The sequence below is a fragment of the Ictalurus punctatus genome, chromosome 5, assembly GCF_001660625.3.
Source record: "Ictalurus punctatus breed USDA103 chromosome 5, Coco_2.0, whole genome shotgun sequence".
NCBI classification, from domain to species: Eukaryota; Metazoa; Chordata; class Actinopteri; order Siluriformes; family Ictaluridae; genus Ictalurus; species Ictalurus punctatus.
The window spans coordinates 28,337,688-28,352,819 of NC_030420.2; the positions used below are offsets into that span (position 1 = coordinate 28,337,688).

General features: G+C 38.9%; 1 protein-coding gene across 6 annotated transcripts; it reads left to right on the forward strand.

Moving 5' to 3' along the window:
* Nucleotides 1–3,138: 3,138 nt before the first annotated feature.
* Nucleotides 3,139–14,977, forward strand: LOC108265366 (kinesin-like protein KIF2A). Of its 6 annotated transcripts, XM_047155709.2 has the most exons (18): nucleotides 3,140–3,298; nucleotides 5,292–5,392; nucleotides 5,742–5,837; nucleotides 5,970–6,024; nucleotides 6,310–6,472; nucleotides 6,576–6,666; nucleotides 6,818–6,881; nucleotides 8,543–8,634; nucleotides 8,830–8,972; nucleotides 9,099–9,303; nucleotides 9,511–9,621; nucleotides 9,761–9,828; nucleotides 10,956–11,106; nucleotides 11,321–11,422; nucleotides 12,647–12,782; nucleotides 13,427–13,474; nucleotides 14,200–14,264; nucleotides 14,590–14,677. In XM_047155709.2, exons 1-17 carry the CDS (start codon nucleotides 3,250–3,252, stop codon nucleotides 14,229–14,231), a joined length of 1,707 nt encoding a protein of 568 aa, XP_047011665.1. In that variant the 5' UTR covers nucleotides 3,140–3,249; the 3' UTR covers nucleotides 14,232–14,264; nucleotides 14,590–14,677. The 6 variants fall into 6 exon arrangements, with proteins under 6 accessions (XP_017323100.1, XP_047011665.1, XP_017323099.1 ...); XM_017467611.3 differs by lacking the exon at nucleotides 14,200–14,264 and having other exon boundaries at nucleotides 3,139–3,298; nucleotides 5,745–5,837; nucleotides 14,590–14,977; XM_017467610.3 differs by lacking the exon at nucleotides 14,200–14,264 and having other exon boundaries at nucleotides 14,590–14,977.
* The last annotated feature ends 155 nt before the right edge of the window (nucleotides 14,978–15,132 follow it).

The window sequence follows — 15,132 nt, forward strand, 5'->3', positions numbered from 1 at the left end:
ATTTATTTGCTGAATGATGGACTGACTCTTTAATTGCAGACTTTTAATTACCATACTTAAATATACCACACTATAATCCAACCAGATTCACTGGCAGGGACTGCGAGAGCACTCTCGACCCTGCGCCATAATGAACAAGTGGAGTTTTGAATAGAGAGCCGTGCTTAAAGGGGTTGATGACTACAATATAACCATTACTGAATGAACATGTTCTGACTGAATCCACATGCAACTATGAATTGTAATTTGGCCTCGGTAGCTAAATGACGATGGGTGTAATAAATGTGCTGATTTGTACTGCCAGATGCTCCGAGCACACTCGTCAAGAGTCTAATTTTGCATTGCAAAATATAACATCTTCACTGTGTTAAACAGGAGGGAGAGGTCTTTCTTCAGAAGATATAGTAGTATATGAGTCTACAATATTTCTTGTTCCAAAGAAGAGCAATGAGGAACCTCACACATCTGTCCATTTGTGCTCGTATATTTCTGTTCCTGAAGGCAAGACATGTTTCTGGTGCATTCCTCATTCTCTAGTCCTTCTCAGGAATGGAGGCGATGTGACAGGTCTATATTTGACAGAAATATGGCAGAAAACTCTTTAGAGAGAAGATCGTGCAAGGCTATGCCATTGTGGGTGTACACCCACGTTGTCCTGTCCAAATGTAATGTTTTGCCCGCTGCAAAAAAAACAAAAAACAAAACAACAATATAGAATCATTAGTAAAAAAGACAGGATATGCCAATATATGGCTTGGCAGAATAATGTTTCCCGAAGGTTTGCACTAAATTCATACTGAGTATTGGTAATTAGGGCCAGTACTGGCTTGAAACACTGGATCTACTGACGTACGACTGATCTTGCCACCTTCGAGTGTTCAGGTTTGTCACCATCATGCCTGTGATGAAGTTACTGTTAGAATGTTGGTATCGAGTATCTCTGAAATCAGCATCATAAGAAAAACGGCAAAAATGGGACCAGTGCATTCCTACTTTCTCTTGTATATCTTCCAGCTGCAACACCAAGAACTGAATGACCTGCTTTAGGTAAGAAATAAAACACTCAGAAGGATGCTGCTATGGGAAAATAATCAACTGGATGGTGTAACGTGGCCTGACATGAAGCAGAGTTAACATTACCACATGTTCCAATAACAGCATGTTCCGAAGTGTTTTATTCCTCTTATACCACCGCAATTCGTCAACACTAACAATTATTTATTTAAAAATGGCACATTTGTACTTTTTATCCGTTTTACAATTACATTTAACGTTGTGGAATATCCACGAAACAAGTTAGGTCCTGTTATCACCTGGAGTTAATATGAAAAAAAATGCAGCTTGCCATGTTACTGAGAAAGCTGTCCATGCTGAGGAATTTCCCCACAACTGAAAAATTGTGACTTTACCTCTAAGTGTTAGAAAGTACTGACACTGGAAACTCCTTCCAAAAATTCCTAAACAATCTCATTCAGAAACCTTCACCATATCAATAATTACACATTTTTAATGACACGCTTTAGTGTTAGTCAAGTCCCTGGGTTAGTTGTTACTATAGAAACATGGAGCACAGTAATATAATGCTGTAGATCGTTTCTGCATACATTTTCAAAATGCTCTTCAGAAACAGGCTACACAGAAAATAAAAAGCAGAGATGCTTGCCTTGTAGGAGAGGAGAGCCAAATCTGTCTTTTGGGTTTTTGTTTATTGATGACGTAAGTGCCATGGCCACCTCCTACTTTCACAGTCAGGACACCGCTCTGTGGAGAGCAGAAAGATGATGAAGATAAGGGTTACTTCAGGAAACACATTACTTCCAAGGAATATTTCAGGTCCGTATGCTAACACCGAGTCAGATGTGCTGATGAGAGCATTTGCATATTTAATAATGAAACAAAACAAAAAAAGGTTTTAGTCCAATCCCACTTTAAGTTTAAATCCCTAATACAGATACAGACATGGTTACGTAGAGCATTAAACAGATACAGGACACAGATAACACCATGTTACACCCCTAATTTGGACCAAGAAAACAAACTTCCCTCTCACAGTACTGCTCATTTCTTAAATTTCCCTGTACAAAACACAATACAAGAAGATAAACTATTTTGAGCATCTATTACATTTCTTCTCATTAACATCATTGCTAATATGTGCCTTCAGGCCATCTCTCCGAGCGCTAGCCGATCTTGTGGCTTGACTTATGTTATGGATCCCTGATGAACACGTTTCCATTACATACCTGTGGAGAGAGTTGATTAAGAGAGCATTCGTTGGGAAAAGGAGGAAGATTTATTCCTCTTCACAGCCTTGAGGCATTAAACAGATACAGGACACAGATAACACCATGTTACACCCCTAATTTGGACCAAGAAAACAAACTTCCCTTTCACAGTACTGCTCATTTCTTAAATGTCCCTTTACAAAAGAGAATCTCCCTCCTCCGCAGGGGAGCCGACAAGACACTCTCTCTCTCTGATATTTATCTGGAAGAGGAGTTGGGAGGACAGAGGGTGTGAACAACCAATCAACCTGTCAGTACGCCCCGCACACATCACACTTCCACCAGCCACTGCAATAAACCAAGGTGCAAGCAAGAGTGTCTTAAAAGTACACCCATTGTCTCAGCTTGTTTGGCTTACTTCATATCTCCTTGGCAAGTCTCAGTATGGATCTACCTGGTGGAATAAATCTTACTCTGCCCCTGACACGCAAGGCGTCCCTCGAGGTTCAGCTCCTGGTCTCTTTATCAGTTAATTAATTACTAATCAACATTTATTTTCATAGTAAATTGCATATAACGCTAAGCCAGCACTGCCAAAAACATGCATAAACATGCATAAAGAACCCTTTACAGTTGGGATCATGACTGTACATCGTTCCCTTCAAATGCTATTGAGCTTTAAATAATGGTATATTTTGTGTATGACCCCATGCAGTAGTGAAATACATGGCAATATTTACATATGATTTAATAGTTTCTTTTGTTACATATAAAAAAATCTAAGAGGTGTGCATTATAGCTGACACCTAGATGAACACTTTACAGTTGGTTATATGACTAAGTCATTCCCTTCAAAATGCTATTGAAGTTAGAAACGTGTTTAACAATGTCGTATGTAACTTTAGAGACAGTCCCTTAATTTCCGCATATCCGCGAATATCGAACGTCAAACCAACTTTATTCCAGAACAAAACCACCGGTTTATTACTCGCGCTCTCACGCTCGTTCCCGTCTCTGAGAAACCATGGCGGTAAACTTAAGTAAAATTGTCGTGAAGGTAAAACTGAGTGACGGTGAGTTCCCTAGTTAAGTTATTATTTTAGCTGGGTAGTGTAACTAGCTATTAACGTGTAGTCATTATTTGCTTCGCTTAGCTAGCATTGGCTAAGAGAAGTGCTAGTAATGCTAGCGTTAGCGAACCGACAAGCCTTTTACATGAACTGAATGACACTTTATTGGTTAGCCAGTGCATCCCTGTTGCTGTGGTAGCTAAGCTACATACCTAGCGCAGTCAACGCAGCAACGGTTGCTAAGCTAACTAGCCGGCACATTTACTTAGTTATCAAGTCCATCTAGTTTTTTTGTTTGTTTGTTTGTTTTTTTTAAAGCCGTAACACCCATTACAGTTAGCGACATATTTTTTCCTATAGACATTGGGGAATAAGAGATTTAGCACTTTTGAATTTCCGAGTGTCTGTATTAATAATTTAGCACACACAAAAAAACTATTTTGAAAAGCTAGTTTGTTTTGTTACTAAGCTCGGTTTAACCTGCGCTTCCTGTCAGTATTCTGAATTTCACAGAAATTCTAATGGATACCACTACAAATACCATTACAAACCTTAAAAACCATTACCAAATTTCAAAGGTGTTCTATTGGTCCTTAATGGTACCCCTAGACATAACATGCCACCAATAGACTGCAACAAATTACCATTAGAGGCCCTAAGGAACCATTACAGATTCCATTAAAACCAATGCAATTCCAATTAAAACCAATACAAATTCTATAAGGGTTTCTGTTGTCAAAACAAAGCATTTTTTTTAATCGGTCTAGCCTAATGACGAACACAGAAGTTCCTCAGCTGCAGGTGTTTTAATCAGCGGAAATACTAACAACAGCTGCAGAATGGTTATTGCACACCTTTGATTAAAATAGCACTCTATTCTTGACACAAAGTAATGGTCTTACTGCAGCTTCACAAGTGTTTTCTATCTACACACTGCTCTAAGGGAGACCATAGTTCAACACCTTAAATGGGCTTCCTATGGTATTTTTCCTTATTTGCTGCTTCTTCTTTTTTTTTGCAGCTCTGTGGAGAAATATATTTCAACATTTTAGAGAAGAAGAAAGAGTATTGTTTTTGCTCTTTTGCTTTTCCTCTGATTTGTACTGTTACCACCCAGTCTAGGTTAGGCTGCATAGAGTAACCAGCTCAGGATTCAACTGATCTTTAAATAAGGGAAGCCAGGAATAACAACACGAAAAAGGTTGTGGTATATTGTAACAGACAATTATATACATATAACTGTACAAATTGACCAAACAAGGCATAACATCAGGGTGGGCCAAGGCCAAAATAATAAACAAAAGAATTCTATTATTAGGTAGCTAGCTTACCTAAAAGGAAAAGAAAGAAAAATACAAAGATACTTCCCTGACTACCTAAGCAAAAAAACGGAGACAAAAGGACCCTCTCCCAAAAGAAATGGCAGCCACACCCCTACTGCCGGTGAACCAAGTGAACATATATACAATAGTGAAGAGAATGCACAATAACAGATACAGGGACAACCAAACTCAAAGTCCAAAAACCAGAACAGCCATTAGAAAATAGCATACAAGCAGCACAACCAAACACAATCTCTGAACTCCAACATCCCACCCCATTCTCACTCCTCTTCCTCTTTAAATATGGCCGCCAATCAGTGAGGTCATCCTGGGAGGCGAGAGCAAGGCAGGCTAGGGCGGGCTGGGAAGTCTGGGAGGGAGTTTGGACCTGCACACAAACTATGTCACAGCACACAAAAACTTCCCATCCCAAGATAGCGGGTTGTAACAGTACACACTGAATGATTTGAATTAATGGAGGCTATTCACGGCTATTCACCTAAATTGCTATTTAGTCTGTGTTCAGTTGTTCCGTCGTACAGAATTTGAAGCAGTTGTACATTCAATAGGGTATATTATAGATAGAGAAGAGGAAAAGATCCTTTTACAAAGGAAGTGGATGATGCTGTTGTTTAGTCAGGATTGTCTGACTGTATTGTCATGATGTTTGGCAGCGAGGAGGAAGTCCAACTGTGTGAAAGAGGTAGAGAAAATGCAGGAGAAGAGAGAGAGGCGGCGACTGCAGCAGCAAGAGCTAAGGGAGAAGAGAGCGCAGGTCAGTGCACGCCTATGACTTTCAAAATCCCATAATCACAATATTGCTTCGATTATCGTCTCTTGTCCTGATGTAGCAGTGTGAATGCTACACGCTCACATAAAAGCCCTAATTTAACCTTGGGGCTGAATTTGTGTATTATCTGCCTTGTGTTTTGTCACTATGATTATATTATTTGTGTTAAAGACTAGTTTTGCACTTTTCCCCCATAATGGTCATTATTACGTTCTGGATTGGGGAGCTGGTCTTATGTTAAATGCAAAATATACCTCTAGTTCTACCTCTGACTTTGTCTCGTTGTAACGTCTTGTCATATGTTACATGATGAATAATCTTATTTGTTTTGAAGGAGGTGGACACGACAGTCCCCAACTATGAAATAATGCAGATGATCAGAGATTTTAGGGCAAGTATGGATTACAAACCACTAACCACAGCGGATTTGGTGAGTATGAACCGAAGTGTATTATTTATTACCCTGCCAAAGATGTTTGCCTGATCTTTTTGTGAAAGTTTTGTGTGCTGATTTTAAACAAGATTAAAATAAAAACTGTGGTGAGAATCTTAATGTTTGCAGATTGAAGAGCACCGAATATGTGTTTGTGTGAGGAAGCGCCCTCTTAACAAAAAAGGTGAAACAGACTTATGTATATTTTCATGATGACTTATTAAAATGCTCTACCGCTGTTCTGAATATGTGTAATCTCCAGTTTCTTATAGCTAACAGTTTTGGCTCAAAGTATTTTAACCCATCCTAGTTGATACTGAATAAGCCTTTTGATTCCCTTTTAATAGGAATAGAAATCTCAAATAGCATAAAATAAACATAAAGACTGAATGCGACAATTGTCTTTCAAATCACCGAGTGTGTGTGGTGAGCTGTGGTGTTAAAGGACGTGTCATGTCTTGTATTGTAGAACTCACTGCAAAGGAGCTGGATGTGCTCACCATCCCCAGTAAAGATGTCGTCTTGGTCCATGAGCCTAAGCAGAAAGTGGACCTCACCCGATACCTAGAGAATCAAACCTTTCGCTTTGATTATGCCTTTGACGACAGTACATCAAATGAAATGGTTTACAGGTTTGTCTTTTTCTTTTCTGTGCATCCACAACTTATTTGTAATCCACTAATGTTAAGAGTTTGTTGTTGTCTTGAGTGGAAATTAAGAAGTTCTTCTGTGCAGGTTTACAGCAAGACCTTTAGTGGAAACGATCTTTGACAGAGGAATGGCTACATGCTTTGCGTACGGTCAAACCGGAAGTGGGAAAACGCACGTGAGAGACATGTATTATATGATTGTACAGTGTGTAATAGTAATATTGAAGTATGTAGCTCATTGTATGGAGCTCATTGTAGTGCACATCGCTTATTACGCACAACCGCACTTATCCTCAAGCATTTATGTTGATGTCTTTGGTTTTTCAGACCATGGGTGGAGATTTTTCTGGAAAGAACCAGGATTGCTCAAAAGGAATCTATGCATTAGCTGGTAAATGTTTAAGAGAGTTTTTAAAGCCACAATTAATCTTTTCAAATATATGGTCATGTGAAAAAATAAGTACACCCCATGGAAATTGTTGGTTTTATTTATTTATTTTTCAATAAACATTTGATCCTCTTTGAAACAGTGCCTATTAATAAAGCTGATACACTGTATAAAATGACACAGGAAATTGAGTTTTGGAGTAATTTTCCCAATTTAAATGAACAAAAAATCAAATTAATCACATGGAGAAGTAAGTACACCCTTACATTTATCACAGCTTCAAATCCATACAATTAGAATCAGGTGTTCAAGATTGGGTGCCAGTGACTGAAACCTGTCTTATTTATACCTCTCTCATATCTAGTGTCTGGTGTTCCCTATTGAGGTGTGTGGTGTCAGCATGCCAACATCTAAAGAGTTCTGTAAGGCCTTCAGAAAAAAAGGTTGTTTATGCTTATGAGTCTGGCAATGGATTTAGAAAGATCTCCAAATTATTTGAAATACATCACTCCACTGTAAGGAAAATCATCTACAAGTGGCGCAGATCTCAAATGACTGCCAATTTGTCCAGGACTGACCGTCCCTGCAAATTCAGCCCAAGAGCAGACCATCTGATGCAAAAAGAAGTCTCCAGGATGGAACCCTAAACTTTCATCTCAGGATCTGCAACTGTTGGTGTCAAAGTGCATGCTTCTACAGTCAGAAAGAGATTGCACAAATTTGACCTGCATGAAATATGAGGCATGCCAGGAAAAATCCTTTTGCAAGATTACAGTTTGCCAATGAGCATATAGGTAAAGACCAGGCCTTTTGGAATAATATGCTATGGTCAGACAAATCAAAGATAGAGTTGTTTGGCCACAGTAACAGCAGACATGGTTGGGGCGGACCAAAGACCGCTTTTCAGGAGAAACACCTCATACCAACTGTGAAGCATGGTGGACAAAATGTTATGGTTTGTGGTTGCTTCACTGCCTCAGAGACTGGAGGGCTTGCATTCGTTGATTCAACTATGAATTCTGCATCATATCAAAGAATGTTTGAAGATAATGTGAGACTATCTGTCCAAAAGTTGAAGTTGAACCGAAAACGGACCTTTCAACAGGACATTGATCCTAAGCACACTAGCAAATCCACCAAGGAATGGCTCAAAAAGAAGAAATGGAGAGTTATGGAATGGCCTAGTCAAAGCCCAGATTTGAATCCCATTGAAATGTTGTGAGGGGATTTGAAACGGGCAGTACATGCAAGGATGCAGTACATGCAACCCTCAAACATCTTACAACTGAAATAATATTGCATGGAAAAGTGGTCACAATTTCCAGCAAGCCTGGTGGACAATTATGCAAAACACCTACAAGAAGTTATTTCTGCTAAAGGGGGCAATTCTAGCTTCTGTATCTAAGGGTGTACTTACTTTTTCCACAGATGATTATCACATCTATTGATATTTCTTTTAAAAAGCTCATTTTCCTTGTGGCTTTGTTCAAGTATATGACCTTTATTAATAGGCACTGTTTCAAAGATGATCAAATGTTTGCTTGTCCAAATATGTCAAAAAAGCCAACAGTTTCCATATATTATTCCACATCACTATAAGCTGCAGTTTGAATAGCTTCAAAATAAGCAGTCTCAAATATGTTTCTTCTGTTTACTCCATGTAGCTCGTGATGTTTTCCTTATGCTGAAGAAACCCAACTACAAGAATTTGGATCTTCAAGTCTACGCAACCTTCTTTGAAATTTACAGTGGAAAGGCAAGTGACTCGAACACTTCTGGTCATCCTCCAGAAAACAGTGCTTTGGATGTTGTAAAGCAATTCTCTAGTGGTTATAAAGGGTTAGTGGATGTGGAAGATCGGAAGGAGATTTTTTTTATTTGAAGTACATATATTTTGTGCCTGATCTGGCCCAAGTCACTTACTTTTTGTGGCTTTTGATGCTGTTCCCAGGTGTTTGACTTGCTGAACCGTAAAACAAAGCTGCGTGTAATGGAGGATGGGAAACAGCAGGTGCAAGTGGTTGGGCTGCAGGAGAAAGAGGTCAGTTGCACTGAAGATGTCCTCAAGCTCATTGAGGTCGGAAACAGCTGCAGGTAACTCTATAAAACAGCGTAATGCTCTCTGATGTAATAAATATGCTGTGTGATTATATTATATATCTGAAAAAATGTTTTTTCTTATTAACCTAGTAGTAATTTTTTTCACCTCTTGATCCCCAGAACTTCAGGACAGACTTCTGCCAACGCTCACTCATCCCGAAGCCACGCTGTCTTCCAGATTATTCTGCGCAGGAAGGGGAAGATGCACGGCAAGTTTTCATTGATTGACCTGGCAGGGAACGAGCGTGGCGCTGATACATCCAGTGCTGACCGCCGGACACGGCTGGAGGGAGCAGAGATCAACAAGAGCCTACTTGCACTGAAGGTCGGCAAGTTACCGTAGAAAAGCGTAGTTATAGTTACATCCGGATTCAGAACGTCTTTTCATAAAAGTCAGAATATTTTTCTGAATTATGAACGATTAATACATTGTGTGTTCCTGATTTATGAAATGGTGAATTTTAGCATTGAAATGCATCCTAAAGCTTTTTGAGCTGGTGTCTAAAATAGCTGGTGTCCTGTCTCCATCAAGGAGTGTATTAGAGCCCTGGGGCGGAACAAACCGCACACGCCGTTCAGAGCCAGCAAACTTACGCACGTGCTCAGAGACTCATTCATCGGTGAGAACTCAAGGACGTGCATGGTGAATAGCCACTTCCTGTTTCACACAATTTTTTTTTAAATAATAAAAATTACAACCTTGTTTTTAATGCAAGTGAACCCTGGTTTATTTATGGACAACTCTGATTATGATTTGTTTTTATTTTTTTTTTCCTGATCAGATTGCTACCATTTCTCCTGGAATGGCTTCCTGTGAAAACACTCTGAACACACTACGATATGCCAACAGGTATAAATGCAGTCTCTTTGGTTTTCTATATATAAAGTGTTTACTGGATTTTGATTATTGATGAAATACAACCAAGTGAACTATTTATAATGCTAAAAATAACAACTTGTTTATTAGTGATGTATTTTGTGTGCAGGACAAACGGTTGTCCTGATTCTTCCTTTTACTCCTCTCTCTCTCTGTCTCTCACTTTTTACTTGTCTTTCCTGCTTATTCCTTGCTGCTCCAGAGTAAAGGAGTTTGGGATTAGTCTCTCCCACTTGCGAGTATGAGCACAAGCTTATTTATCCAGCTTCCCCATGTGCCTTCGCAGCAGATACACACTATTAAATCTTTGTTTGCATCTAATTGGCTGATTTTCACCCCATGATGCATGAGAAGCAGCTTACACCTTCACGCCGAGTCACATGCATAGATAACACGCACGGCCTCCCATTAGAGCATAAACAAATGATGCTTTTTATCATTTTGAGTGGTGTGCTTGAGGAATATTTTTTCGTCAGCCTCCCACCTTTTTATTAATCTGCTTTCATTTCACTTTGTAACCCTGGGAATGTATACTGTGTTTCTGTTGTGTGCATTAAGAAAGAATCAAATGTAATGACATCATAAGCAGTAAGGTGAGTGGTGGGAATCTCTAGGCACCTTGGGGGCTTGATTAGATATAAAATCAGCATGCCATGCCAAAACGATTGTTTATGCATCTCAGATTTCTATGGCCTGTTTTTCATAGTACGACCACTTGCTGCTTTTAACATGTTATCATTTGTCACTAGGCTTAGTGTATTTAGAGTCATCAGAACACATTTTACCATTTGAATGTTATTTGAATTTAAGCATTTAAGTATTTAATCATTCAAGGGCAAAGGAAAAAAACATTCAAATGTATGATGTGCCTTATACTACTTTATTGCCCTAATCAGAGGTATCTGGCCATAACACATTATTATTATTATTATTATTATTATTATTATTATTATTATTATTCTAGATGTCTGTATTTCAGTAAAACGTAAAGACGCCTATCAAATGAATCAAATGCAGCCCCTTTTTCTTGTTCCTGGTGTTATTCACACCAGTAAGCCCCCTGCAGACGAATTTGAGCATGCTCTCTCCTGTTAACACAGAGTGAAGGAGCTGACCGTGGACCCGAACACCATGGCTGAAGGAGTGCGACCCAACATCAACGCCATCACCCAGCTGGACAACATGGAGGAAGAGTGGGAACTGAGTACCTCCCCTCAGAGAGATGACCTCAAGCTGCTCTGTGAACAGAATGTACGAAACAGATTAAAGCTTTCTTAGTCCGAAAGCACTGAAACAACACGCGCTTATCTTCAGCAATTTTAGATGTAAAGTTTTGTAAAGATTAGCCTGACCCAAAGATAAAGTTTTGTTTTCAGGTGTCTGGGGAAAAATGGATGCTATCAGTAATTTTAATGCAGAAAGAGGTTTGTTGTTTTAAAGACGGAGGTTTGTGATATTTTTTCAGGAAGAGGAAGTGTCTCCTCAGCTCTTCACCTTCCATGAGGTGGTGTCCCAACTAGTGGAGATGGAGGAGCAGGTACTGGAGGACCACCGAGCAGTGTTTCAGGTGACACAGTTACACTATGAGCTTATCCTGCAGGCTTCACTTGGTTTTCATATTAATATTCCTCTGCAGTGTGAAATTTGTCTTCAGTCTGAAAGTCTTAAAAGTTGCGAAAAATTATTTACCTAGTGTCTAATCATGATTTGTCAATGGCTTACATACAGTGCTGTGAAAAAGTGCTGATCTCATACAAAATAGTTTTAGATCTTCAAACAAAATACAACATAAAACGAAGGCAACCTGAGTAAACACACAACAGTTTTTATTTCAGTTTTTTTTTTGTATTTTTATTGAAGAAAAAAGTTACCCAAACCAATCACCCATGCGAAAAACTAATAGCCCGCTTAAACTTAAAATCTGGTTGTGCCACCTTTAGCAGCAATAACTGCAACCAGACGCTTCCGATAACTGGAGATCAGACTTTCACTTACATCTAGGACTAGGACTTACTCCTAGGCTTTGGATCATTGTCTTGCTGCATAATCCAGTTGCACATAAGTTTCAATTTATGGACTGAAGACCGGACATTCTCCTTTAGGATTTTCTGATAGAGAGCAGAATTCATGTTTTCCTCAATTATTGCAAGTTGCCCAGGTCCTGAAACAGCAAAGCATCCCCACACCATCACACTTCCACCACCATGCTTGACTGTAGTCATGATGTTCTTTTTGTGGAATTTAGTGTTTGGTTTATGCCAGATGTGTCTTTCTGATAGTGGAGTCATAAATAGTGACCTTTACTGATGCAAGAGAGGCCTGTAGATCCTTTTGATGTTGTCCTTGGCTCTTTTGTGACTTTCTTGATAAGTCATTGCTACGTCTAGTCCAGCTGAACTTCATAATGAATGCACTGCCATAAATTTGGGGAATTAGTTACTATGGGGGTAAATACATTTTCACACAGGCCCAGTTGGTATTGGATAACATTTTTGCGAAAAATAAATAGCGTTAATATTTAAAAACTGTATTTTCTGTTTATATCAGTTGCCTTCGTTTTAATTACTGAAACAATTTAGTATGAGAGAGACACAAAATCAGAAGAATTCAGATGGAAAATACTTTTTCACAGCACTGTATATAGACAATAAAAGTGTTTTTGTTTTACTGGTCATTTCAAGTAACTTTTTATTGATTTATTTGTTTGTTTGTTTGTTTATTATCATCATCATCTTGTATTAAAGTTTGTCATTATTCCTGTGTGTAATGGTGGGTGTGTTTTTGGGTCCAGAGGTCAATTAGATGGCTGGAGGATGAGAAGGTTCTGCTGGAGATGACTGAGGAGGTGGATTATGATGTAGACTCCTACTCTTCCCAGCTTGAGCACATACTGGACCAGAAGATCGACGTCCTGATTGAACTCAGAGGTAACCCACATTCTTAAATCCTCTGATTGTGTTTTTTTTTTTTCTTTCCCTGTTGACAATGGGCATTTATCACAAGTTTCAAACAAAAGATTTTCACAAATACTCCCTGGGGCTTTGGCCCTAAATCTGAACCTAAATCTGTGATTCATTTCTAATTAGGATTATCTTGTTTTTGTGGGCACACATTATACCGTACAAAGTATACAATTCTACAACAATGTAAATGGTAACTTCCAAAATACCAGTAACCAGCCAATTGTTAGTGTATACATGTGCTTCTGTTAACCTTGGGTAAATCTTGCACAAGGCTTATCTTACTTATTACCACGTAATTTTTTTTTGACTAAACATTCATGTTTAAAATTGTCTCTAGTCTGAGTAACTTAATTAGTGAAGACTAACCTAAGACCAGCCACAAACATCAGCTATCTGATTCTCAAACGCACCATCGGTGTCTGTTTGCACCCTTGTTTATAGCTCTGCTTGAGTGACATGAAGGCTGGGAGTCTTGAAAAACCAGACATCAATCAGACGTGCTTATTAGAATATTAGGATCACCACCAGACACTTAAACAAATGCTTTAAAAACATCCACCTTTCCTGCTAAGAAATTGCATAATATTGTGTATTCTTTTATTTGACAGATAAAGTGAGGTCGTTCCGCTCAGCCCTGCAGAAAGAGGAACAAGCCAGTAAGCAGATCAATCCCAAGAGGCCTCGGGCTTTGTAGACTGGGACTAAGGGCACAAGCATGATGGCTAGACATTTGACATCAGTTTCAGCAAATACCAAATAACCGTAATGTGCATCCGTACTAGACGACCTGCTAGTGTCCGGCAGAGTTACTCCGAATTTGAATGTCTCTTTCTCTGGCTCACGTGTGAAATATTCAAAACATTAGACCATTGCTTTAAGTGGACTGCTGATCTTCCAGTCAGGTCAGGCAAAAGAATTGGCAATCACGCCCATCTACTAATGAAACATCGCACACAAAATTACACTGAATTACATTTTGAAGATCAGCATGTGCCTTAAGACAACTGTACAAGCACAGCCATTCAGATAAGCAAGTGGAATTTGTATTCTGGTTGAAAAATTGGAGTGAAACTCTGCGGTAGATTTGGGAAATAGATTTATTTTCTTTGTATTTTATTTTTATTTATTTACTTTGTAAGTTTAGGTAAATGGCTGTTAACTACACTGTCCATTTTTTAAAGGGTCTTTAACACCTTCTTCTTTGTTTGAAGCATGTGCTTTTAGTAACCTGTTCCCCATTCTCCATTCCCAGCATGGCAGACCAGGCCCATCTGCACTTTATATAGCCCTGTTTCTCTAGGGGTCTAATGTTGGACCTCGTTGTATTAATCGATCGTTTCCTTTCGGAAGGGTTAATTATGTCTATCAGTGTTTGTTTCAGTCACACTGTTCAACTTTCAATTGTCTGAATGAATGATCTCAAGGAGGTTGCTGCTGCTCTGGGGTGTGAGTAGAGCTGTATTTGGTCAATAATACTGAATTTGGGGTGTGAGTAGAGCTATATTTGGTCAATAATACTGAATGTTGTTTCTTGGTTTTACTAGGACATTGTCCTCTTAGACATTTTTTTTACTCTGTGCTGTTGCTCTTTTTGATCCGCTGCACCATGCTTCACTGTCTTATCTGGTGTCTGGAAAACATGTTGCTCAAAACACTTCACCTGTTTTCTGTTTTCAGGAAGAAAAAAAAAAGATGCTATAAATGGACATATGGAACACACCCCCTGTCACTACAGCTGAACTTTTTTTGTGCTTTCTTTTGGTCTGTGTAGAGCCTCAGGAAAGTGACAGATCACCCAACCTCACTCGAGCCATGAAGTAGGGAGACGACTTTAGAACCAGCTAGTCAGACCGACAAAAAAAATAAATAAACATATACAGCTACACTATTAATAAAGTCGCTTTTGTGTATGTTGTATTTATTAGAAAAGCAGGAGTACTCTGACCTGATGAGTTTGCTTCATTGAAAACAAGACTGTTATATCTGGTATGGGAAATTTTAACAAAAATAAACACAAATCTTATTCTTTGATGCAGCTTATGCAAGCAAACAGGACAGGAACATTAGCCAGTATTTTCAGTTGTACCTATGGTACACATCATGCATTGGTACCAGTACTTATTAGTACAGGTATTGAGAATTTGATGGTACTGACAACTCTATGAACGCACTAAAACAATATTTATGTACAACAAGATTTTCCTGGGATGTTCCTATATAAAGCATTATATCAATCTGTCAGACGTGTATGTAGGGTTTGTTTCCAGAAGTCGCTTAATCACAGGAACCACAACACCGTAGTCCTGTTATAGCC